The sequence below is a fragment of the Mandrillus leucophaeus genome, unplaced genomic scaffold, assembly GCF_000951045.1.
Source record: "Mandrillus leucophaeus isolate KB7577 unplaced genomic scaffold, Mleu.le_1.0 Scaffold434, whole genome shotgun sequence".
Taxonomy (NCBI): Eukaryota; Metazoa; Chordata; class Mammalia; order Primates; family Cercopithecidae; genus Mandrillus; species Mandrillus leucophaeus.
In genome coordinates, this window is record NW_012104632.1 from 33,051 (window position 1) to 58,685 (window position 25,635).

The window sequence follows — 25,635 nt, forward strand, 5'->3', positions numbered from 1 at the left end:
TATATTGCATGAGCCAGTAAATTCACTATTGAAACAATAAAGCAGATAACGTCAAAACCAGTTACATGACCTTTTGTCAACTCATGACTCTATTGTGCATTTCAAATTGCTATAAATTGTTTGTTTTCCTTCACAGTAATTTTCTAAATTTTCTTATTCTCTCCGTGTTAAATCATAGTATCTTCCTAACTATTCAGTGTTTGGCTTTGTTGGGGTTTGTTGTTTCCGACAGGGTCTCACCCTGTTGCCCATGCTGTAGAGCCGTGGTGTGATCTCAGCTCACTGCAGCCTGGAACTCCTGGGCTCAAGCAGTACTCCCACCTCTCAGTCTCCCGAGTAGCTGGGACTGCAGCCATGCGCCTCCACACTCAGCTAATTTTTGTATTTCTTTGTAGACATGGGGTTTCGCCTTGTTGCCCAGGCTGGTCTTGAACCTCTGGGCTCAAGCCATCCACCCGCCTCAGCCTCCCAAAGTGCTGGGATTACAAGTGTGAGCCATTGCAACCAGCCTTGATTTGTTGTTTTTTAAGCAGCAGGAGTAATTTCTTTAGCTGAAATGTAAGCATAGATGTTGAGGCCTGTGTGCTGACCTGTGTTATGTTTGCGTTGTAATTTAGATTCGAGAAGTGGTTTATCCTTTGACTGGAAAAGAAAAGTAGCTGCAGTATTCCCCCAGCACTTGCTGAGAGCATGCCTTACGTCAGGCTGTGAGGCTTGAGAGACAAGCAGTGGAAGAGTTGTGGCCTGTTTCATCTCTGGATTATACATCCGAGCCTCCTTCTGGCTCCTGGAAGGGGACAGCATCACCATGGAATGGTGTGTCCCGTTGCCTGTTGGATCTGTCTCCATCTTCACTCAGACAGAAGGCTATAGAAGGATGCCTGTGACTTCAGGTGGCCTATTTGGCTGGCTTTTTATTGATTCCATGGTCTGGGGTATCCACTTAGAGATCCAGAAACAAATACATCCAAACTGTCTTCCCAGTCAGGGGGCTGGGATTCTCTTTCATCTCGGCAGGAAAAGAACAGGGTCCAGGTCCCTTAGTAAAGACAGGAGCCTCGGTACCAATCAACCAGATACTAAAAGGGATTTCCCACAGAAAATCATTCTGTGCCTCTGCTTTCAGCCTTCTGGAAGAAAGTGTAATAGCTGGCCTCCCCTGAGCCTTCATTACAGCCAGGCGGTGTTGGGAATCCCGTTTAACCCTCATGACAACTCTAGAAGGCAGGCACTCCTACCACCCCCATTTTAGTGTTGAGGAAACAGGCCCAGAGAGGTCAAGTGAGTTGCCCAGAGGTACCCCAGGTCAGAACCAAGCAGTCTGACCCAAACCTGATCCTGGTGAGTCCAAAGAAAGCCCCTGTCCAGGATGTGGTGGGAATGGGGACAGATAAAAGTGTGAGTTTGGGGGTAGGTTGGGATTTGTTTTGGCGAATTCCAAGGCAGGAAGCTATCAGGCACCTCTCACCCCTGACCGTTAAGATGCTTTGCAGAGGGCCGCAGGGGGTGGGCTCAGAGAGGAAAGAGGCTGTGCACAGGACCGCACAACTAACACATGGCAAGGGTAGGGCACAGGCATCCCCGGTGAGAAACATTATGCCCATTTGAAAGAAAAGTTCAAAATAGTATATATTTTTATCTTGACTCTTTCACCAGGATTGAAGGTCATATCCTCACATCGAATAGCCTCCCTTCCTTTCCTTTGTATGGCTCAGCCTTTTCTGGGACAAGATATTGTCCCCACCAGTCATTTCCTCTATCTGTCCTCTGCGTCGAGCCACTAGCCTAGGAACCCAGCATTCGATCCTGTGCCCCGCCTTAGGGTTTCTCCATTCGACTCCCCTGTCTCTGTCTCAGAGTCTCAGCTCCCTGGCCTGTGTGCCTGAATGCTACAAATAGACCATAAGCTCTTTCAGAAGCAGGATTGTGTTTTACACACTACCCTCTCTCCTGCCACACACGCAGTGTGCTAAAACCCAGCAATGACTATTTATTGATTTTTCTTGATTGGATGAGGTAAGATGGTAACTTCTTTTTTTAAAGCTCTGTAAACTGGTTCAAGGATGATTAAAAATGATTTGCCTTGTGGGCTTGATGAGGATACCATTAAATTCATGTTTCTAAAGGGTATTCCAGCATCAGAAACCAAAGGGCATCTGATCTGATAGATCCTGTGGTCGGGCCCAGGTATCTGCATGTGTCCCGTGTGACTTTTCTGCCCACTAAAGTTTGAGAAGCACAGCTTCAAATTGTTAATGATCACATCCTATAAAATCATAGCATAAATGACTATCTAGCTGTTACTCACGGTGCCCACTGCAGAAACGGTCCTACCAGTGTTGATGAATATTTATATGGTGTTGTCTTTCCTGCAGATTCCTAACCAGCATAATGCTGGAGCCGGGGGCCAGCAGCCTGCAGTTTTCAGAATGGCCGTGTTGGACACTGATTTGGATCACATTTTTCCATCTTCTGTTCTTCCTCCACTCTGGGCTAAGTTAGTAGTGGGATTGGTTGCCGTTGTGTGTTTTGCACGCAGCTATGATGGAGACTTTGTCTTTGATGACTCAGAAGCTATTGTTAACAATAAGGTTTGTATCTCAACTCTCTTCTGGTAAACTTAACTGCCCACCTGTGTCTCAGTAATCATCTAAGTTTGTGTTGCATTGTTCTCCGTGGAACGTAGGGTAAGCATTGGCCTGGGCCCCAATGGTGCTCTCGATTTTTCTGTCTCTTTTCAACATCGCCTCCTTGATTTAGTGCCTTTCTTATTGCTGTCACCAAGGTTCCGAACCCCTGCCTGAGCTCAGACGTTCCCCTCAAGAGCCCCAGTCCCCATATGGATCAAAGAGGCCGTTCTTCTAAGATGACAAGGCAAGGGTATTGCAGGGCATTGCAGACTTAGTATTTCAGATTTTGTGAAACATTTCCACAGTTGTTCAAAAAAAAAAAAAAACCCATCATGCATTTGCTGCAGTGATGGACGGGTGTGATCACCTGCCAGAAGGTGCGTCTTCAGCAGCAGGCAGGGAGCTGGCTGCCGCTTTGTCCTTCTCCGAGACTGTCAGGACAGCCTGCTGACAGCTGCTGGGGCAAGAGGAATGTGCTGCCAATGGGCACTGCAGTTCCTGCTTGTTTGGTGTTCGGAGAGTCAGTTTTGCTGGACTTGCAGAATCCCAGTCAATTTTGCTTACCAGTGGTTGCTATGTATCAGTGCAGGAAAAATGGTAATCTTTTTCCACTCCCTACCCGGAGTTAGGGCAAAAGAAAGAGGTTTGTGGGAAAAGATGAAAAAGATTCAAGCAGGCTACAAACCAGAGCAAGAAATGCAGAGGCAAGCAAGACCCAGAGGAGAAAGAACTCGGAAATGGCACAAGTTAGTCTCTCGACAATCTATTACTCAGAAGATATTTTCTGTGTGTTCCTTAGCCAGTGAAGAAGACTTGGAGGAAAATACACATTTAGCTCCCTGCTAGATATAATTAGAGCAACTCTTTGTAACACTGTTGAATGCTCTTAAAAATCTAAAGTCATGGATTCTACCAAATAAGTGGAAAGTCATTTTCATGCTGAAAATGTTGAGAACTCTCTATGTGACAAGCATGTATTGTATGGGGGGGAACATGACTGATTTGCGTATATTTATTTGTGACATAATATTGCAATTGATCTTCATTTTGATGGCACAGACTAGATCATTGTTAATGGGTTTTTGTTGTTGTTGTTGTTGTTGTTGAGACAGTCTTGCTCTGTTGCCCAGGTTAGAGTGCAGTGTCACGATCTTGGCTCACTGCAACCTCCGCCTCCAGAGTTCAAGCAATTCTCCTGCCTCAGTCTCCCAAGTAGCTGGGACTACAGGCATCCCATGCCTGGCTAATTTTTGTATTTTTTGGTAGAGATGGGGTTTCACCATGTTGCCAGGCTGGTCTCGAACTCCTGACCTCAGATGATCTGCCTACTTTGGCCTCCCAAAGTGCTGGGATTACAGGCATGAGCCACCACACCCGGCCAATGTTTATTTTTAATTCAAGTTCTTCATTTGTAATTTTCCTGAAATTCACTCAGCAGTTACTGTAGATGATTCTGTTTCAGTTCTTTTTTAAACCATGCTTAAAAGGACTAAGTAAGTCTACACAGCTATGTCAAACTGGTGGCTTTTTCATGAGGTGGGGACAAAGTCTTAACTCTGTTGCCCAGGCTGGAGTGCAGTGGTGCAGTCATAGTTCGCTGCAGCCTCCAATGCCTGGGCTCAAGTCATCCTCCCTTCTTAGCCTCCCGAGTAGCTAGGATTACAGTCATGCACCACCACGTGCAGCTGATTTTTAAAATTTTTTGTAGAGACAGAGTCTCACTGTGTTGCCCGGCTGATCTCAAACTCCTGGCCTGAAGTGATGCTCCCACCTTGGCCTCCCAAAGTGCTGGGATTACAAGCACAAGCCACCATGCCCAGCACAGATTGGTGGCTTAATGGCCACAGAATTGTTTTTCTCACAAAGATAGAGTTTTATTATTTAAATTCCATTATTCGTTTTGGTGAGAATATCTTGACTCTTCCACTCGTGTGAAGCAGAAGACATATAAAGTGTTAATTCAGAAACCATGTTGAAAAATGTTGGTCAGCTAGGAAGAACAAAAACACGAGCTGTGTTGTGTGTGGAGGCCCTGGTGTCTGGGTGTAATTCTCGTTCCTTCTGTGAGGTGAGGCAGATGAAGCCATTTTGTGGTTCTGCTGAGCATGGTCTTGGCAGTGTTTTTGGGAGCATCACACTGTGCCCCTTTTGTTAACTTGCTAGCCCTCCCTTTTTCTTTTCCTAGTTAATGAAAGGCACTCCTCCATTCATTGGCACTGTGCCTACAGTAATGTGAAACAGGCTGTTACTGGATTTTAGTGATGTTAGAGACTGTTTTCCAGATGCTTCCTTGCCGTGTGGAGTTGCCTTTTTTGTTCCTTGAGATGATAATCTTTGAGACAGTGGAGTTAGGGGGAATTTTAGACACAATACATTTTTTCCATAAATCATTATGCGGAAGAATTGACCTTTCTTTCTGTAGCACACCCTGCTGTGGAGGCTCCACCTAATCAAATATTTAGAGCCTCGTTGGTGTTCATTTCCTGTTCAAAGGGAGGAAAAGATCCTCCACCCAAGCCCCTCACAGCTGACCGGGTGCTTCTGTAAGAGTGTAGAAGAAGGTAGGTTTCCAGGCTTGTCACTGAGTCAACGAAGGGAGCAGGTAACTCACACGACCTTCACAGAATCTCTAACCCATTCTCGGGGAGTGGTCAGTGTACTCCTGGCCTCTGAAGCTGATCACTGTGGAAGCAAATGTCACCCTTAACAGTGGACATTGGTGACCAGCTTTGCATCTGTCACCTCTTTTCAAGCCTTTCCCTTTGAGTTAGCAAGCGCTTAAGTCGCAAGTGCCGAGCTGCACGGTGGGTGTGGACCTTTATTGCTCTTTGGGGCCACCCATCATTTGACCCATTTCTGTTTGGGGCATTCTTAGGTGCTCAGAAGACGATTTGATTAGGGAACTGGCACAGATGGGCTGTCCCGTCAGGTGCGCCCACCTGTTGGAGTTAGGAACTGGTCACGCGAGGTGGGGGCCCAGATGCAGCCGGGCAGTCTCTGCAAGGTGCCCGGGGCATGATGGGTGGCTTTGCTCCTGCCATGTGGCCCTGCCCTGGCTTTCCAGGCCACAGGGGACTCTGTGAGCTGCACACTGCCCTTTGAAGAATTCCCTTTTTGTTTAAATTAATCAGAGTTTGGTTATTGCAATGAAGAATCTTGACTGACAACCCAGGGAAATGATCAGCATGTTGTTATTTCTAGTCCCTAAAACATTGGTTTAATTACGCTTTAAAGAGAAAGTTAATCTGTCATTTTTCTTACGTACTCCACCACAGTGCCTTGTTTGCCTCTCTTCTCTTTAGACACAATTTAAGCCATCTACTTTCATCTTTTAAATGTAAAAAAGAATGCATTTTAAGCATCTGTAGTATAGTACCAAATTAAACTACCTCAGCAGTAAGAGAGGTATAGAGTTTTTTTAATATTGAGTGATTTTTGTGTGTAAAAATTAAGGGGTTTTTTCTGATTTCATAGTCTGCTAGCTCATGATCAAAAATGGAAACTTAGGAAAATATGTTTATCCACTTTTGTGTTTTAACTGGGACATTTTGGTAAGTTACCCTATTTATTAGATGTGAGAAGTTAATAGTGATCTTATTTAGCTGTGTGGTCCACTTATATTTGACACATATTAAGCACCTTCTGTATATAGCCAGCAAACCCAGATGTGGCCCAGTCCTCGTGGAGCCCAGTCTAGTGGCACAGACAAATAGTCATGTGACTGTAAGTCGCCAGGGTGCCACGCACTGCTTGACAGGGTGAGATGCCCAGAGACCCATGGAAGAGGGACGGGATCAGCTCAGGAAGGGCAGAGCTGGGCAGCTGGGAGATGAATGGCGGGAGGAGTTGAGCCGTGAAGAGTTGAGGGTGACTGTCCAGGGACGACCCGCACATGCAGAGCCTCTGGGTTGGGAGCTGGCAGGAGCACAGCACCAGAGACATGGGCCTGCAGAGTTCAGGGGAAGCTGTCAGTCCCAGGAGGGTGAAAGCTGATCGGTGTTTGAAGCCCGGTGGGGTGAGCCCATGTGTAGTTTGAGATGATCAACATAGAGAACATGCTGGGCGCAGCAGCCCCGCTAGGAGGCCTGACTGCATCCCGGGTGAGAGATGGAGGAGCTTGGCTTAGGGCTGGTGGGAGACCCTTGTCCAGAACGTCCCCTTTGTGTCCCTGCAGGACCTCCAAGCAGAAACGCCCCTTGGGGACCTGTGGCACCATGACTTCTGGGGCAGTAGACTGAGCAGCAACACCAGCCACAAGTCCTACCGGCCTCTCACCGTCCTGACTTTCAGGTAAGCCGTGACATCGAAGGGCCTGGGAAGGTCACTCCCGGCTTGTGTGTGACATTGGAGACAGGTGTGTGTCAGCAGGCTCTCAGCATTCAGGAGTCCAGTCAGTGACTCAGGTGGGGTCTGAGCTGCTCACATACATGGATGTCTAGGTGCAGAGAAGGCGAGCGGGGCCCCTGTGAAGGACGGCATGCACATGGGTGGTGGTTCATATTTTTCTCAGTTCTTGGAGGTTTGACCCTTTGCTGGTTAACACCAATGGAATAATATGAGTGAAAGTGACATGAGGCCTCTGATGAAACTTACCTTTTTCACTACAGAAATAAATAAGGTATAAGTCTTCCTACTGTTACCAAGTCAATATGCAAAAGCAAGATGCAGCTTGCAAACAATCCCCCCTCCATTACACAGGGAGCCACTTGCACTGAATAGATGCATTCACCTCACAAAGGTTCTCGTCCATACCTGCTTCTCGGGTGCATTTAAACACTTGTGTGTAGACGTCCCACAGGAGCGTAGGAGTGATGAATTGGAACCACCAGCAGCTGAGAAGCAGTCAGACTAGGAATCCCTGCCAGCGGAGGGTGTTTCGCTGGGGGAAGGCTGGTGGGCATACTGATAAGGAGCCCTTTGGAGGATAAGCAAGGTATAAGACTCTCTTAAATCCAGGTCCCTAGGGGGTAGCCATGAGTCATGTGTGGAATATTGTATCTTCCTGGAATGCAGCCTTGCCCCTTCTGCATGTAAAACATCATCTAGCTTTCCTTTCGATTTTCCTCTGCAAGTTGCTTCAGTGCCACTCGCCTTGGACACATCCATTTCATCCCTTTTCCCTGTAGTTACATTCCCACCTTTTCCACAGCCTTCTTAGCTCGACAGGCATTATTTATCCTGGTGCTATTTTTATCAAGCTGGCACAAAGTCTTCCACTTCTCCTTTTAGTATTTCCACACACAAGCCTTCCCCTCCAGATCGTTGCCATTTCTTGCCGCTTGCCGCTGCACGTGTACCCTGAACTCCCTGTGTTTCTGCAGGATTAACTACTACCTCTCGGGAGGCTTCCACCCTGTGGGCTTTCACGTGGTCAACATCCTTCTGCACGGTGGCATCTCTGTCCTCATGGTGGACGTCTTCTCGGTTCTGTTTGGCGGCCTGCAGTACACCAGTAAAGGCCGGAGGCTGCACCTCGCCCCCAGGGCATCCCTGCTGGCTGCGCTGCTGTTTGCTGTCCATCCTGTGCACACCGAATGTGTAAGTGTCATCTGCACGAGGCATCTGTATGCACGTGAGAAGTGATGTGACACCCCCGTGTCGCCTGGTTTCCTAAAACAGGCTCCCTTTATGTACCCATCTTGGTTCCAGAGCTGGAGAAAGTCTACTCCACAGTATACTCTAGAAATAGAAAGGACACTACATAAATACCCTGCCAGACATTTGAAACAATTCTGTCTGGGGCAGAGACATCTCTCTGGTGAAAAAAATGCAGAGCACCATATTGGTGGAGACTGTGTAATAAGGTATGGTGTGATCTCTGCTGATACTTTCTGTTGAGCTTCTAGGATGACACCAGCGGTGCAGGCACGGATGTTAAATATTGCTGGGCTTTGGGGTCTGAAGTTCAGCGGCTAAGAACTATTCTTCAATGGAGGGTCTGATGCAGTGTTTCTGTGTTCGCTGACAGTTTTATGATTTATAAAATCCTTTCTTAGACTTAACATGATTGTTACGAAAACGCTGTGACATCACCTGGGCTAATATAACCGTTTCCACTTTAGGAATGAGGGAAAGGCGTGGGGGGATAAAAATTTATCCAGAGTGAGGAGTAAGTGAATGTCAGGCAGGACTTAAATTCTGGGCTTCCCCGGCCTCCGCTGAGGAGATGCTGACATACTTGGTGTTGAACTGGAAAGTGGTGCCCGTGCCCTGCTGGGGAGCTGCTCGTGAAGCCTCTCCACCCTCCTCCTCCTCACCCTGTGTGATCCTCTCCCCAAGGTGATCAGGCAGCTCTGGTGGGTGCCCACCCTCCTGGAGGCTACGTCTCCATCCCATCGAGCTGCCTCTGTGTATTTGGAATAGGCTGTGCTGGGATTTCACTAGACATTTGTGAAGTTTTCAGGAACCACCCGCTGCACCACCACATGGACCCTTTGAAAATGCAAAAGGCAGCATGTTTGCAGAGGGACGAGATTTGACTCGAGTCATTCATTCTGTGAGCACGAGGTGCATAAAATAATCACATACACTTTATAACTTCCCTCACGGTAGACTTCTCATTTCATCGGGATTGAAATCTCTACATTTAACCAGTTGCATGTTGCTTCTTGGAGTTTCAAGATGCTGAGGAGAAGTCCTGTTTTTAGCATCTGACTTTATTAAACTGTCTATTCACTCCAGTATCAGGAGTGTTGTGGAGTTGTTATCACACCCTCCTCCTGATATCTTTTTAAATCTTTATTTTTTACCTCAGCAAATTCAGAGGACGTTAAGGGCTGGATAGGCTGGGGACTGCTGTGTAAATTTTAGTTATAAGCTCTTTATAGATAACTGTGACTGAATTAGACTTTGTTTCAATCCGAGTTCTCTCTGGGACCCAGATATAGTGTAGCCAGTGGTCCTGAATAAGGGACTGGAAGACAGGGACTCACTGGAGAAGTTCTGGTTCTGTCTTCCCTCTCATCTAGTTTAGCGTGATCTCAAAAGCAAAATAATACTTGAATTATTAGCCAAGGAAAGTTTTCTAAAATTCTCATTTTAAATATTCAGAATTTGATTTATAAAAAGGTTTCAAGTGCCAACAAGTATAACAGTGTGCTTACACACGTACACACTCACACACACACATTCTCTCTCACACACACTCACACTCCAGATAAATGTACCCTGGGAACATGTAATCTTAAAAGTCCACATTCTAGATGGTTAAAAGGAAACTGAGGCAGACTAGCTCTAGGAGAAAAAGGAGTATTTGAAAAACCTCTATCTCTTCCCCTCCCCACCATGACATCCACTCAAACTCAGATTTCAAGAAATACTTGCGGATAATTAAGAGTTAGCGTTGGAAGACAGATATTTTGTATGTTTACCTTTCAGTGTTTCCGCAGATAGTATTCAGTTTCCTTCTGTCTGCATTCCCCTGTTATCTCCTACCCTGCAGTTAAAAATTCCAGCTCTAGGCCAGGCACAGGGGCTCACACCCATAATCGCAGCACTTTGGGAGGCCGAGGCAGGTGGATCACTTGAGGTGAGGAGTTCCAAACCAGCCTGGCCAACATGGCGAAACCCCATCTCTACTAAAAATACAAAAACGAGCTGGGCATGGTGGTGCACACCTGTAGTCCCAGCTACTCGAGAGGATGAGGCAGGAGAATCGCTTGAACCCAGGAGGCAGAGGCTGCAGTGAGCTAAGACCATGCCACTGCACTCCAGCCTGGGCAACAGAGCAAGACTCTGTCTAAAAAAAAAAAAAAAAAAATTCCAGCTTTAAAAACATGCAAAGAATGGAACACCCAAGGAAACGGGTGGCAGGCGAGCTCCTCCTAGGTGTTCAGCGAGGAGCCAGTCCCGCTTTCTGGCCGGCAGAGCCAGCAGCCTGAATCATGGCCTTGGGCACAGCAGCCCCAGCCACATTGATCCCTGTGGGATGAGGACAATGGGGATTTGGTTAGTAAACTGCCTCAGTTTACCCCATTTGTCTCAGTGTACATTTATTAAGAGACAGTAATAGCAGTATAGGCCCCTGCAGGTTTTAGTGACATGAATTTCTTTTTTTTTTTTTTTCTTTTTTTCTTTTTTCTTTTTTGATACACAGTCTTACTCTGTCACCTAGGCTGGAGTGTGGTGGCGCAATCTTGGCTCACTGCAACCTGCACCTCCCAGGTTCAAATGATTCTCCTCCCTCAGCCTCCCGAGTAGCTAGGACTACAGGCGTGCACCACCACACCTGGCTAATTTTTGTATTTTTAGTAGAGATGGGGTTTCACCATAATGGACAGGCTGGTGTCAAACTCTTGGCCCCAAGTGATCCACCTGCCTCAGCTTCCCAAAGTGCTGGGATTAGAGGCGTGAGCCACTGCACCTGGCCTAACATGAATTTCATTATATTAACATTTACATTAATATGTTTTAGGTCTTTACACTCTCCAACATTTCACACTGAAAATGATTTTGCCCGCTGCAAATAAGCACCTGAATTTTCCGGTCTTCTAGGGTGATCAGCCGTCTCGTGTGCCTGAGATTGAGAGGGTTCTGGGACTGGGGACTTTCCATTTGAAAGCAGTGACAGCCGGGCAAATAGGGATGACTTGGGCACCCCACAGTCTTGCCCCCTCCTGGTCTCCGCTTGGTGATGCTGTAATTGCAGTCAGTGTTTTGTGCTCCTCAACTGACGGGAGTGTCTGTCTTTTTCTAATGAGCCACCGCACATTGCTGAGTGGTTTGTAGACGCCCCAAGCCTCTGATAGGCCAGTCCCCACTGCAGAGAGGAGAGTCTGGGAGGGCCACACAGCCCCTGGTCTGCTGGTGGCTCTTCAGCTCTGTGTGGCCATCAGCAGGAGGATCCCAGCGCTTCCCTGAGGACAGAAGTGGCTTGTATGGGCTTTACTTTTTATTTTCCTCAGAATGTTGGGGAAGATTTCACTTTGTCTGAATTCCAACATCAAGGAAAGAAGCTCGGGCCCCCTTAAGAGTTCTTCCTGTAGCCGGGTGTGGTGGTGTGCGCCTGGAGTCCCAGCTACTTGGGAAGCTGAGGTAGGAGGACCGCTCAAGCCCAGGAGTTTGAGGCTGCAGTGAGCTATGATCACGCCAGTGCACTCCAGCCTGGAAAACAGAGTGAGACCCTGTCTCTGAAAGTGAAAAATGAAACAAAATGTTTAAAAAGAGTTCTGTCTATCTAATGAACCCAGACTTTAATCCAGAAGGAAGTTTCCCCACCCCCCTAATTCCTTTTCATGGCCCCCATGCAAATTGTACCTATTGGGGAAACAATGGTACCGCCTGCTTTATGGATTCAGAGGGATTGCAGTGATTTCTCCAGAAAACTCTGAGTGTTTCACGTTATTTGTGAGGAAAAAAAAAAATAGCCTTTGTAGAAAAGTTTGCCTAAAAATGCATATTATGCAAATATCAGAAAAGGAAAAGAAAATGTTTTCTTGCTTATGTACATTCTCAAACAGTGATTGGATACAGTCCCTCCTTGGGTAGCTTTTTAACATTCTTTTAGTGAAATGTCTCTTAATTACTATGCCAAAAACATTCATTGTAAATACTAAATGCTGTCTTGCTTTAAAACACTTCCCATACTTTAAAAATTTTGTTTTTCTGTATGTCAAGGAACATAATGTACATTGCTTAAAGTCGTGGGATGGTCTTCAACAATTAGCAGAAAGAAACATTTCTGTAAAAATAAGCTTTGGTGTTTAAACTTCATTTTTGGTGGTTCTTCAGATCTACCCTAGCCATCCAGATAGCAAGTGGTTTAGGCAGCCTGGCCCTCCTGGCCCCTAGCCTTAGTATTTTTCCAAACCACTTCCTTCCCCCTCTCTCACCTCACTTCCGCTTGGTCTCTGACACCTGCTCCCCCTGTTTCCTGTGACTCTGTTCTCTGTGGTCTCCTTCAGACAGGCTGGTCTGGCTCGGCGTTCATTGCTTTCTCTTCTCCAAAGGGTTGGGATTCCAGTCTATCCCGAGGTGCTGTAGATAGCCACAGCTCTAAGACGCTCCTGTCTCCTCTCGTGTCCTCCTGGCATGAGGACCACAGAGCCAGGATGCTCCAGCTGCCTCCTCACTCACCCAGGGCTGTGGAGATGACACCTGAGCTTCTGCGTCCTTTGTCCTTTGCCTTTCTGCTACTCCTGTTCATAGACACACCCCATAGGACCCACTGGGGAACTCACAGTGAGCCGCACCCACGCTGTACCAGGCTCTGTTCTGTGTGGCTCCATCTCTGACTATTTTACTGTGTCCCTGATGGAGTGAGTTTCCAGCCCTGAGTATTCCAGAGCTCTCATTGTATATTCATTTCATTCATAAAGCAATTGGATTGTTCCCCTCCAGCATACTGGCATACTTGTTCCAGATCTGTTAAGCCTTTGTTTTGTCCCTAGCTTCCTTCTCGGTAGTGTTTGTGTGTGTGTAGTGTTCGTTGGGTGGATTTATCAGCTTATTCAATCTTCCCAACCATCACCTAACACCATAGGCTGCCACGTACGCCTCATCGGGAGGTCACAGTTACAGTGACAAATGGTCCTTGGCATTTCATGTATAACCGGTGTAGGGGAATCTGCTCCTAAAAGACATTCTTTTTTAGCTACTGACTGCATGTGAACTTGAGAATCACATGTAAATGTAGTAATTTCATAGTCAGTGTATATTTTCTTATCTTCATTTATAGAAAAGTCCTTTATTCTGCAGCTCATATATCACATCCCCATCCTCTGGGAAGGGATTAACCTACCAGCCTTTAAAGTGATACCTGGACAATCACAGCAGAAGCTTTGGTCCGTGTCACATTCAGGTGCCAGTTAGTAAAGAATCCCACCTAAACTAGTCCAGTACTCCTGGGTGGAATTCTGTGTCTTTCATCACCGTACAGCATTGGGAGAACAATGACTGGAGTCATCAGCCTGAAAGAAAGAAACACATAGTTTATATTGCTTCATTCTCACTGAGGAAAGGAAGGGCAGAGTCACCATGTGGAAAATGTGGGAAAGAAATGGCAGAAATTGTATTCTGTGCTCATCCTACTTGTTAATCACTCTTGAAGCATTCGGCTTTCCAGGTTAACCCACTTAATCAGTTTTGGTCTGAAGGGAAAAAAAAAGGGGCAGAGGCAGCTTTGAAGGATTACTCCTGTGTCTTTTTCTATCGGCAGGACGGCTTTTCACACTTCTCTCGCACCTTTATGTCCTTCATGTTTCCAATCACATTTTATTTTTTAAATATCATGCCCTTTGAGCTGATAACATTTTCCAATTGAAAATCCACTTTGTGACCTCAGAAGACTGTCTTTGGAGCTCTTGGGTATCGTGTGTTAAAGAACACAGCTCACAGCTTTTACGGCACACACATATCGCCGTCTGTGTCCAGCAGAATAGCTAGCAGCAGGTTCAAACCAATCCGCTGTTCTCTTGAAGCAGTTAAATCAAGTCCTACACCCAAAAGGAAGGAGAGAACCGATTGTAAGATAACACCAAGCACTGATGCACAGCTACATTGTGTATTTATTTTAATATGTGGCAGAGTCTGGGAAGTTTCTTGTTTTATATGTCTAAAGAATTTTGGTTTTGGCCAGGCACAATGGCTCACACCTGTAATCCCAGCACTTTGAGAGGCAGAGGTGGGTGGATCGCTTGAGCCCAGGAGTTCAAGACCAGCCTGGGCAACATGGTGAAACCCCGCCTCTACAAAAAATACAAACAGTAACCAGCTATGGTGGTGTGCTGGTGTGCGCCTGTGCTTCCAGCTACTCAGGAGGCTGAGATGGAAGAATTGCTTGAGCCCAGGGGGTTTGAGGCTACAGTGAGCCAAGATCACACCACTGCACTCCAGCCTGGGTGGCAGAGTGAGACCCTGTCTCAAAAAAAAAAAAATTGTTGTGTCTCCTAAGTTTAGGATTTGCTTAAATGTGTTTTATGTAATTCTTTGTTTTCTTCCCCCTCTTTTAAGGTTGCTGGTGTTGTCGGCCGTGCAGACCTCCTGTGTGCCCTGTTCTTCTTGTTGTCTTTCCTTGGCTACTGTAAAGCATTTAGAGAAAGTAAGCATTCCGTTTGCCTTCTTAATTTTCCACTTTCTTCATGTTTTTGTCCTGTTGAGCAGCGTCTTAACAGGTGGGAAAGAATCCATCTATATGAGTGTGTCACTCTGAGGGGATGTGGACCAGAGGATGCATAAACTCTCTAGATATGTATGTCTGTTTGCGCCATTGCTGTTTCCATAATGCAAAGCTCTGACATGGGTGTTCACACTGTGGCCTATCCTATTGGGTATTGAGACCAAGAGCAGAAGCAGCAGGATTGAGTTTTGCTATTTTATTTCCTGCAAAATTATAGGATTGCAAATGATTCCAGGACAGCCTTTCCTGTTTTGATGTTCTAGGTATTTATTGCCCAGCTGTCCTTCCACAGCTTCCAAAGGTGGCTTGGAAAGAGCCAGGGAGATTTTTCATACACTGTCCCTCCTTCATCCCATCCTGTCCAGACTGAACCCAGGCTCAGGCCCTGTCTTGGAGCACCTGCGACTGCACTAAGGTGTAGTAGAAAAGTGACCCCAATGGCCCTAGCCTGTGCCAATACCCACTCAGGGCATGGGTACACACAACCACACCCACCCCCTTTTATTATTATTACTTTATCATGCCTGGATAAAACCACCACTTCTTCCCATCGCTTGTCAGTTTTCTGATACATTAGAGAGTTTGGGGACAGCTGAGCAGAACGGCTTCAAGTATTGAGAATAGTGGTGGTGACTTTTCTTCCTGTAGCTTAGCAATAATGCACTTCAGTCTCTTCCTGGGGTGGGGGTCTCCCCACCTGTGATGATTATAAATCTCCCAAGAGACATGCAGCCGCCAGAGACCTGGCGAGGTTGCATCGGCTGGCCCTATAATGAATTCAGTACCGTCGTGTAGCTCTTCGTGAGACAGTGAATCAGGAACAGGACTGGGAGGGAGGGGTACCTTCACTGCCTCACTGTTAACATTCACTACAGATAATGGTTCTTCCTTTTCAAAAGTTGGCAATTAAATCTGAATTTACAGATACAGATGATAACAGTTTATCAGAAATCATATTTTTCCTGAAGAAAATTAAAAATTAGGAGTTGTGGGCCCGGCATGGTGGGTCACGCCTGTAATCTCAGCACTTAGGGAGGTCGAGGTGGGCAGATCCCTTGAGGTCAGGAGTTCGAGACCAGCCTGGCCAACATGGAGAAACCCCGTCTCTACTACAAGTACAAACATTAGCTAGGCGTGGTGGTGTGTGCCTGTAGTCCTAGCTACTCGGGAGGCTGAGGCAGGAGAATCGCTTGAACCCAGGAGGCTGAGGTTACAGTGAGCCGAGATTGCGCCATTGCACTCCAGCCTGGGTGACAGAGCGAGACTGTGTCTCAAAAAAAAAGGAGTTGTGACTTTTCTCAAAGACAACTCTGAAGTTTCTGAAAGTGCCATTTTATTGATTTTAACATAATTTTAACATATCTTCCCTTAAAGTCACTACTCCCTATTCGGAATGGATTTCAAAGACATCAAAGTGATTTTTGAGGAAAGTACTAAACCTTGATAGATTTAACTTGTGGGGGACATCATTTATTAGATATGATGGAACCTGTCACTACTTCTAAAGATTGCTCTTGTGAAATAATGAAAAAGCTATCATGATACGAAACACTCTTCCCTCAGGTGAACAGATACGTGTATTGGCCTCCTTTAATGGAGTATTCTCACAGAAAAGTGAAAAGGCTAGATATTTTATATACTTTTTCTGGAAGCTTTGACTAACCTTTTCTCTGTTTTAATTCACAAATTTGTATATTAGTATATATTACATGTATATTTTGGATACATTTGTAAATTATACACTTATTTCCAAGTATCCATACAAAAGATACTTTTTTTATAAAGCTTTTGGCAAGAAATCAATACCAAAGTTAAAGGTACTGAAATATGTGATGGCTGTTCAGTTAGTTAACACTTTGACTTACGAGAAATAGACAAAGTATATTTCAATACTGACATAAATATATTGACTGTAAGTACCAACATGACCTTTCTTTTTTGTCCGGTAACATTCTTTTAGCATTTATAATGTTTATTTTAAAATTGGAAAGAAATTACGAGGACTTTAATGTTAAGTTTGTAGATGTTTTTGAGAGTGTTAAGCTGGGCGTTTTTGCATCTGCAAACCGATAGCAGTGGTAGATGTGGCTTCCGTAGAAACCTTTTTAAGATGACTAGATTTTGATTTGGTTGAAGTTACTTGGGGCAGTTAAAAGACGGATGGATGGACTGGGAAACCTTTGAAGAATGCTTTCTCTTGACCTCTTGTCTGCAAGCTGCCCCTTCTTCATGGGATCTGTTCTCTTGTTAACATGAACCCTCTTGAGGAAAAGGAAAGCGCTGATTTAAATGGAGCCGATGGAGTCGCCTCCAGACTGGTCTCTGGGCCTTCGCAGGCACCAACAGCTTACTGGGTCTTTGGAAAATACAAAACTAAAATACAATGTAAAATACAAAATAAAATACAAAATACAAAAATAAAAAACTACTTTGGACAGTAGTTTGCATCTTATGCTCATCCAGGCCTTGGTGTCTTGACCCCGAAACTGATTGTTCGTCCTGCATTTTGTGTCCTTCCTCTCCCCTCATGGTGCCCACCTGCCCCAGCAGACTTTGAGTTACGGATCATCACAGTTTTTCTTGGCAGTGTAAAGTGGACGGTTTGAAACACCCATCCTCGAGCTGCAGTTTCCATCCTTTGGAATTGGCTTTCACTGCTATTTTCCATTCCCACTCATCACTTCCAGACTTCCGCCGGAGTGATCGGATTCTGCCTCAATTCCATCGCAGGCCTGGAGGCACAGAGCCGCCTGGATTCTTGAGAGAGGGCCTTAGATACACGGTGACCAGCTTACTTGGGGGAGTCCCCTGTGTCCCACATGTGAGCAGGTCTCTGACCCCTCCCCAACAAGGTTCTGTGCCCTGAGACCCACCCTCTGTCACTTCAGGACCTCAGGACTGGATACCCAGCCCCAACCACCTCGTTCCCTGGCCCAGCAACATCAGAACAGCCCCTCACGCTGCCAGCCCGTCTCTCCCCTCCTCTTCACAACTCCCAAAGTTCCCTTTGTCTGATCAACCCCAGAGCCAGGGGTAATGAAGTCTGCTGGAGCCTCTCCTAGTCTCTTAGCAGAGGCACTGTTTTTAGCAACTTTTCTGTTTCTGATTTTCCATACTCCTTTTTAAACATGCTAAGAATAGAATGTGCTTCTTTGTTGATAGATGACAACTCTTTGGAATAATCCTTGAACATCATCATGTTAATGTTCAATTAAGTTCGTAGGGTGCTTAAGAGTCTTTTTTAGGAGGAGAAAACTTTCTACAAATGAATAATAACTTTACAGAGAAGAAGCAGTAAGAGCCCCATATGCAAAAATAATTCTGGTTAACGTGTTTGTGAAAAGCCGTGGTTTCTGATTCCGTTCTAAAATAGTAGAAAGGCTTATTGATTTTAGTCATTCATTCCATCACCAATAGTTAATCAAACTTTAAGGGTGTTTCTTGTACCAGGTCCGGTTTCCGGTGCTGGAGATACAAAGACTAGAACAACAAAGTTCATGCCCCTGAGGGGCTTACCGTAACTCCAGTATATTTTGATTAAAATAAAGCTTCCGTGATTCAGAATGTCTACAGAGCAGAATATTCTGGTTCTCCTTCCTTTCCTGTTGACTTTTTCCTTCCTGTACCCCTCATAGCAGGCACTCAGTAAGGATCCTTTCTTTTCATGGTGTGTTTATGCAGAATGGGAGGCCATGGCCTTTATTCTACTTATTTCCTTCATCTTCTATTAAATTTCCTTCAGTACAACAAAACAGAGCTCTTGATCCTAATGAAAATTCAATTGTATATATATTTTCATTTGGATCAAGAGCTCTGTTCCTTTGGAGTCTGAGATATCTTAAACAGTCACATGTTTATTTACTTATTTATTTTGAGACCAAGTCTTGCTCTGTTGCCCAGTTTGGAGTGCAGTGGTGCAATCTCAGCTCACTGCAACCTCTGCCTCCCAGGTTCAAGTGATTCTCCTGCCTCAGCCTCCCAAGTAGCTGGGACTACAGTCACCCGCCACCATGCCCAGCTAATTTTTGTGTTTTTAGTAAAGACGGGGTTTCGCCATGTTGGCCAGGCTGGTCTTGAACTCCTGACCTCAAGTGATCCGCCCACCTCAGCCTCCCAAAGTGCTGGGATTATGGCCTGAGCCACCGTGCCCAGCATTGGTTTTTTTGTTTGTTTTCTGTGGGTTTTTGTTGTTGTTGTTTGAGATGGAGTTTTGCTCTTGTCGCCCAGGCTGGAATGCAGTGGCACAATCTTAGCTCACTGCAACCTCTGCCTCCCAGGTTCAAGCGATTCTCCTGCCTCAGCCTCCCGCCGTGTTTTTATTTTACCCTATCTAGTCAGTACAAATTGTACAAAAAGCCGAGTGGTAAACACATGTATTTATTGTCATTGCAGTGGTGATTTCTTGTTCCAAGTGCACGTGTCTATAAATGTTCAGCAGAGAACAAAAACTAACTCTTTTGTGGTAGACAAGTCCATTATTTATTGAGATACAAGTAATAATGCTATTTAATGTTTAAATTTCAGGTTTAAAGTAACCCTGGTCTTTGTACTTTTGGGATCTGAACATAAATTCAAAGACAGGCCTAACATCAGAGGAACAAATTTAATATTATTTTATAAGGGAACAAAAAATTAAGTACTCTGAAATTAATGATTCAACTAGTTAATAAGTTCTTTCAGAGAATCCTTTTTTTTTGGTAACATCGTTAACTTTTTTTATGGATGGGATGTCTTTATTATAAAGCTCTGGACAATTTTTAACTGCTTGAGTTTATTCACAAGCAATCCTGTCCTAACCTCTGGAATCCTAGTATTTTCAGAAAATGAAGAACGTACTCACATTTCTGGGACTCTGCCTCTTTTTTTTTTTTTTTTTTTTTTTTGGTGCATAAATAGAATGTCTAGCAAGATCTTTGCAACAGAATTTTTTAAAAGTAGGTGTCCTTATAAAGGAAGCATGCATTTTCTTAAAAAAAAACAAAACAAAACACTAAGTCAGATGAAATCAATGGCACACTGGGTATTACTTCTGAATGCCCGAAACAAAAAGTGTTATTCTTACAATGAGATATATTGTATTTACATCTCTCTTAAAGCCTGGTATTTCAGATTGGAAACAGATCATCTCTGCACATGAAACTCGCTAGAATAGCCAAAGCAATTTCGTTTCCAAACCAATACCTTAAAATACTTGTTTCATGGGAGTTAAGACCAAAAGGAGAAATTTAATCTCATTTATAGTGGGGAGAAGAGAGTCTTTTCCGGAGGGGGATGGATTTTCTATATACCTAGAACAATCATTTTAAGTTCTAAATTCTTATTCATAATATCAAAGGCAGGATCTCAAATCTCCATTATTCTTAAGCTGTATAGCTTCCCTTAAGCTGTATAGTTCTATAGCTGTGTAGTTCACCTTAAGCTGTATAGTTCAGGCACTAAAATGGGATAACTCTTACTCTTGGGATATCATTCCCTTGTATTTTCATTCTGATTAAAGACACCTGTTTTTCTTTGACATAGAATCACACTGCTTACAAAATAGGGCAGTTGGCTAACTCATGTCCGATAGGACACTTGGTTTTAGATTTGGGGCCATTGCTGACTGCATTCTGACAGTGGGAGTCGTGCAGATTCTCTTTTCCCTGTTTCTTTGGTTCCTTCGTTGCTTGATTTTCCCCCAAATGGACCCGTGTTTTAGAGCAGCAAGCCTGACTTCTTTCATTCTGTGCATAGAAGCACGGCTCGGTCGTTCCAGCTTTTGGAACGTGAATCTGATGCTCATTGTGTTGCTCTGGCAGAGAGAGAGTCGCGGCCACCTGTCGGGGTGGCGTGGTTCCCACACACAACATGACGTGCCAGTTTCGAGCGGCAGAGATGCCAGGCATAGAGTGGTGGAGAGGGGTAACTTGTATAATGTGATGCTTTTTCTGAAAGGAGATCTTCCCACTGGAAAGGAGTGCCAAATCCGAGGCACATGCTTCATTAAATGGATCACATCTGCTGGCACTTGTGGGTGTTAGCACTGACAAGTGTCTTTCTGTCATTGCATTTTTTTCCCTGTGCTCCCTTCACTCCATTAGCCTTTGCCTCCATTTACCCAAGTGAGTGAATTCTCTTAGATGCTAGAGACAATATACTGAAACGAGAAGGACATTGCCTAGGCACGTCTCTAGTCAATTCTGGATCATAAACTATTGATGTTTGCTAATGCTGCATAATTATCCTAGAGCAAGTTGTCTTCTTAAAGGATGAGAGAGGCAGCATGGTGTCCAAATGGTTTTTGGTTTTTCCCATCCTCTCCTGGGTCATTGGTACTTAAAATTTAACAGTCTTGATGGAGAGGAGACAGAGAATGCTGGGGAAGAGTGATGTCCTCAGATGCTTACCTAGAGCCATGTACAAGTTGGAATTTTAGATCTGGGGAAGATGTTTCTGAATAAAAATATTTATAAGTGCAGCTGTGCTGAAGGTGACATCTGCCACTCAGAATTTATTTGTACTGTTTTTAACAGTTACTTCTAAATTTAAAATGAAAATTACTGATTTTCTCCATGGTTTTTAAATATTTCTTATGTAATTTTCATTTATTTATTTATTTTAAAGAAGAATATCTTAATGATGGTGATTCTTCCAGTGTGAAGGGGTTCAAAGATTAAAAGTGAAAAGACCTGAATTCTGGCAGTATTTGTCCACACTGAGCAAATGATTAACTTTTGGGTATTAAATTACATATCGTAATTGCAAGAAAAATGTAATATAGTAAGACTCTGATAGACATAGAAATAAATGAAACTATTTATTGATTCAACAGATACTTTTTGAGTGCCCACTATATGCAAGGTGAACTACTGTTACCTGTCTCAGTTGTCTTATTAAAATGCTCAAACTTGGAAATAAAATAATGGTTTGCATTTGTTACTGTGTAAGAACATAGTCACAAAAGCACAGAGTCTAAATTCCACTAGATTATATGTTGATAATTATTAGCATTAGTCACCTTCACAAACTAAGGCTTAAAATAAATCTTAATTTGGGGAATTATGTGGGCCAGACTTTGGTGGAGCAGGTCATATTTCCAGAAGTCCACTAGTCTGGGCCATCTAAACACTCAGAGCTAGTTTTTCACTTGAATTTTTGTAAGGCCTTTTTTGTTCACCTCCAAAAGTGGCAACATTTTGTCATCGCTGTATGGGCTGGCCTTGGTTTATCATTCATGCACATATGTACTGCATATATATAAAGAGGGCCCCTTTCATTTTTATGAAATGGTTTTAAAATATTAAGCTTTCCAATTTAGATTCTGGGGAACTCAAAATTGTGTGCATGCTTCGTCTTATGACTATGGATAAAATACTGAGTGGCAGCTGGGCACAGTGGCTCACACCTGTAATCCCAGCACTTGGAGAGGTCAAAGTGGGAGGATCACTTGAGCACAGGAGTTTGAGACCAGCTTGGGCAACATAGTAAGACCCCCTTTCTCTACAAAAATAAAAATTTTTTAAAAATTAGCCAGGCCTGATGGCATGTGCTTGTGGTCCCAGCTACTTGGGAGGCTGAGGCCAGAGGATTGCTTGAGCCTGGGAGGTCAAGGCTCCAGTAAGTTGTGATCACGCTACTGTACTCCAGCCTGGGCAAAAGAATGAGACCTTGTCTCGAAACAAAACAAAAAAAAAACACCAAAAATTGTCAAGTGACGAATCTGGTAGGGATTGGAGAAAGAGTTGGATTTAAATAGGCAAACTCATTTCATATTTTCTGAGTTTTCAAGGACAGAACTGCATACAAACATAGCAATGTCCACACTATGTCACCTGTGAGCTGGGTCTTTGATCACATGGTCTAGACACTGCCATGCAATAGAAATACAACAGGAGCCATACATGGAATTGAAAACTTTGAGGTAGCCGTGTTTTAAAAAGAAACAGGTGAGATGGATTTTAATAATATATTTTATTTGCCTTGATATATCAAAATTATAATTTCAACATGTAATCAATATTAAAAAATGAAAATGTTCACATCTTTTTTTCATACTGAGCTTCCAAAACCAGGTGTGTATTCCACACTAACAATACATCCCACCTGGGTCTAGATACATTTCAAGCACTCGTTAGCTGTGATTATTACTTTCTTGGACCGTGGCGGGTCTAGAATGTGGTGCTCACTAGGTTTATCTCTGACCATTGAGCTTTTGCCTTTGATCTGAAATTGCCACAGTTTTGAGAAGTGATACTTAATATTTAATAATTGCTGAGACTGAAGACACTTCTTCAGTAAAGAAACATTACCTTCATCTTTCATATCTTTTCATGCTGGGTGCGTTTGAAGCAAAATCGGAAGTCTAAGGAAAAACAATAGGACTCTTCTGTCAGAATTGCAATAGAGGACGGGAGAGGTGGGGTTTAGAGTTTGAGAATGTGGTGAAATTATGAGGTGAGATTAGGGAGAAGGTTATCAGTAAACCTGAAGGCTGTGTTTCCTAGTTGTTATTTTTCTGTTTTCAACTAAGTCTCTGGTTTAGCCTTATAAGGAGAAAGCCATTTTAAATTCTAGATAAGAGGAATATCTAGAATTCTTCTCTAGAGGAATTCTAGAGGAGCCCATCACTTTCCTGTCTGTGTCATAATTTAGCTTTGTGTAAATAGGGTGCTTTCAAGAGCCGTCTTTTGGGCATTTTTAATGAAGGAACTGGGTGTGTTTTTCTTTTCAAAGGCCTCCCAGTCCATGGAGGAAAATTAATCTATGTTACAGTCAAGTAAAAATACAAGGTAATTCCTTTTTTCTAGGCAGAAATGTAAAATCAAGGAACTTGCTTTTGAAATCAAGAACAGAGACTATTACATTGGGGAATGTATTATGTTTAGTTGAGAAGTACCAACACATTCTGAGAGTGAGAGAAGCCTACAAAAACCCAATTCAGGTAACGGGTTGGTGGGATGGGGTGGGGTGGAGGGTGTCCATTTGGTTTCTAGTGAGCCATGGAGCCGAGCGCCTAGTCAACTTGAAAACAATGGATGGAGCCCAGCCATGGCACCATCTCCTCATGCTGGGTCTAGAGTGGCCAGCGGGGGCCCGGGGTCTCTTGCCCTGTTTATCTCTGGATGAGATCCCATGGTAATTAATCAGGTCATTTATAATTAAAAGTTTTGTTTGCAAATAAACTGCTAATAGGAGAAAATCCTAAAGGTAGTTTGACCCAGACTCAGGAAAACGTGTCATGGGAAGAGGGGCTGTACCCTGAGACTGAGTGGACAAAGCCCCCCATCTCTCATGACGTGGCGGAAGGCCTGGACTTCCCAAGCTCTGGCATGAACTTGTAAGCTGGACGCTGTGCTGTCCCCCTAAAGCTTGTGGCCCTTTCCCCAAATCATAGCCTAAAATAATTCATCAATCTGTTAGCTTTTGGGTTATTTTGGCGGTTTTTTTTTTTAAAGCTTTAGTGCCTGCCAATACTTATCTGCCAATGAGTGCTAGCAAATGCCCACATGAAACAATAAATCCGTAAGTGCTCAAGTTGGAATTGCGTGTAATATGAAAGGGTTTTGTTGTTGTCGTGGCTCCTTATTGTGATCTTTTGGCATTAGATACATAGAAAGTAATTACTTTCTGCAAATAAAATGATCCTTACTTTGCTTGGTGGATCTAAGAATACTCATGTATAATGGTTTTCAGTGGCGGGAGCCTGGCTTCTGGGCTCCACGCCTCCCGAACAACTTGGAGCAGCGCTGCCCAAGGGCACAGCTAAGGCCTGAAGTTTTAGGGAGTCTGGCTTGGGCTCAGCATTTAGAATAATCTAGCAACCCAGAGTTTAAAAATGAAACGGGTTGTGGTTTGAAAATTAATCCCCATCACTGAAGTTCCTCAAGTCAAGACCAGGTGGCCCCCTGCTGGAAGCATCTTGGAAGGGATTCCAGCATTTCCATCCTTGCAGGAGAGATGATGCACAGCCTCTAAGAAGCAGTGTTGACCCCTCCGTTTCCATGAGTTGTCGGGAGCTCAAAGCTTATTGAACCCCTTTTGATAGAGAGTAGATAGTCACTTCACTTACTGAACATGTTCTGCCCTTCCAGAGTCAGTCGGGCCTGCTGATTCAGTCAGAATAATTTTTAGTTGCTCCTACGAGCCAGGCGTGGTGCCAGCCGTCCAGCCATGAGCAGGCTTACTCTCAAGGGGGTGCACCCTGCCTTTAGGGAGCATCAGAGCCACCTGGAAAGCTTGTTAAAGGCTGATTACTGGTTCCCATCCTCAATTTCTGATCCATCTGGGGCCTGAGTCTAACAAGATCCAGGTGCAGGTTCGTGAACCATACACCTGTGAGTAGCACTGGTTTAGGGCAATGGTTCTCAACTGGGAGGGATTTCCTGCCCTCCCCACGCCCCTACTCACATCTGACAATATCTGTGACGTTTTCGTTTGTCACCACTGAGGGGAGCTGTGGGGGGTGGTGCCACTGGCCTCTGATGGGTAGAAGCTGGGGGTACTGCTAAACATCCTGTGATGCACAGGGCAACCCCCCTCCAAAAAAAGTAAGCAGCCCACATGTGATTAATGCCAAGGTGGAGAGAACCTTGACTCGGGAATGACAGAAAATCAAGTGCTGGCGATAAACTCCGTGAGGAATGTTTTGATAGACTGTGATCAGGGCAGTTTAGAGCACCACAGCTGGGCCTAACCTAATCTAGGGGGGCAGTCAGGGACATGGAGAGGTGAACAGGCTCACCTGCTCATAGGGGCAGTCGGGACATGGAGAGGTGAACGGGGCTCACCTGCTCACGGGGCAGTCAGGTGTGCATACAGCAGGGGTGTTTGCTCTTTTAACTGAGGAAGGAAACAAGTGAATTGCAGAGAGACCTGCCTGAGAGGGCGGGGTTTGGCATTTCACAGCATAAG

The 25,635-nt window shown here is 44.5% G+C and overlaps 1 protein-coding gene across 4 annotated transcripts in view; it reads left to right on the forward strand.

The window, feature by feature from the left end:
• Positions 1-441: 441 nt before the first annotated feature.
• Positions 442-25,635, forward strand: part of TMTC4 (transmembrane and tetratricopeptide repeat containing 4) — a 72,508-nt gene continuing 47,314 nt past the window's right edge. The window contains exons 1-5 of one of the 4 annotated variants that reach the window (XM_011993776.1): positions 442-816; positions 2,376-2,591; positions 6,805-6,920; positions 7,952-8,168; positions 14,580-14,667. In XM_011993776.1, the coding sequence (XP_011849166.1) occupies positions 814-816; positions 2,376-2,591; positions 6,805-6,920; positions 7,952-8,168; positions 14,580-14,667 (640 nt within the window). In that variant the 5' untranslated portion in view covers positions 442-813. Of the gene's footprint in view, positions 894-2,372; positions 2,592-6,804; positions 6,921-7,951; positions 8,169-14,579; positions 14,668-25,635 lie in introns of those variants that run through there. The other 3 variants (XM_011993778.1, XM_011993777.1, XM_011993779.1) reach the window with 3 other exon arrangements.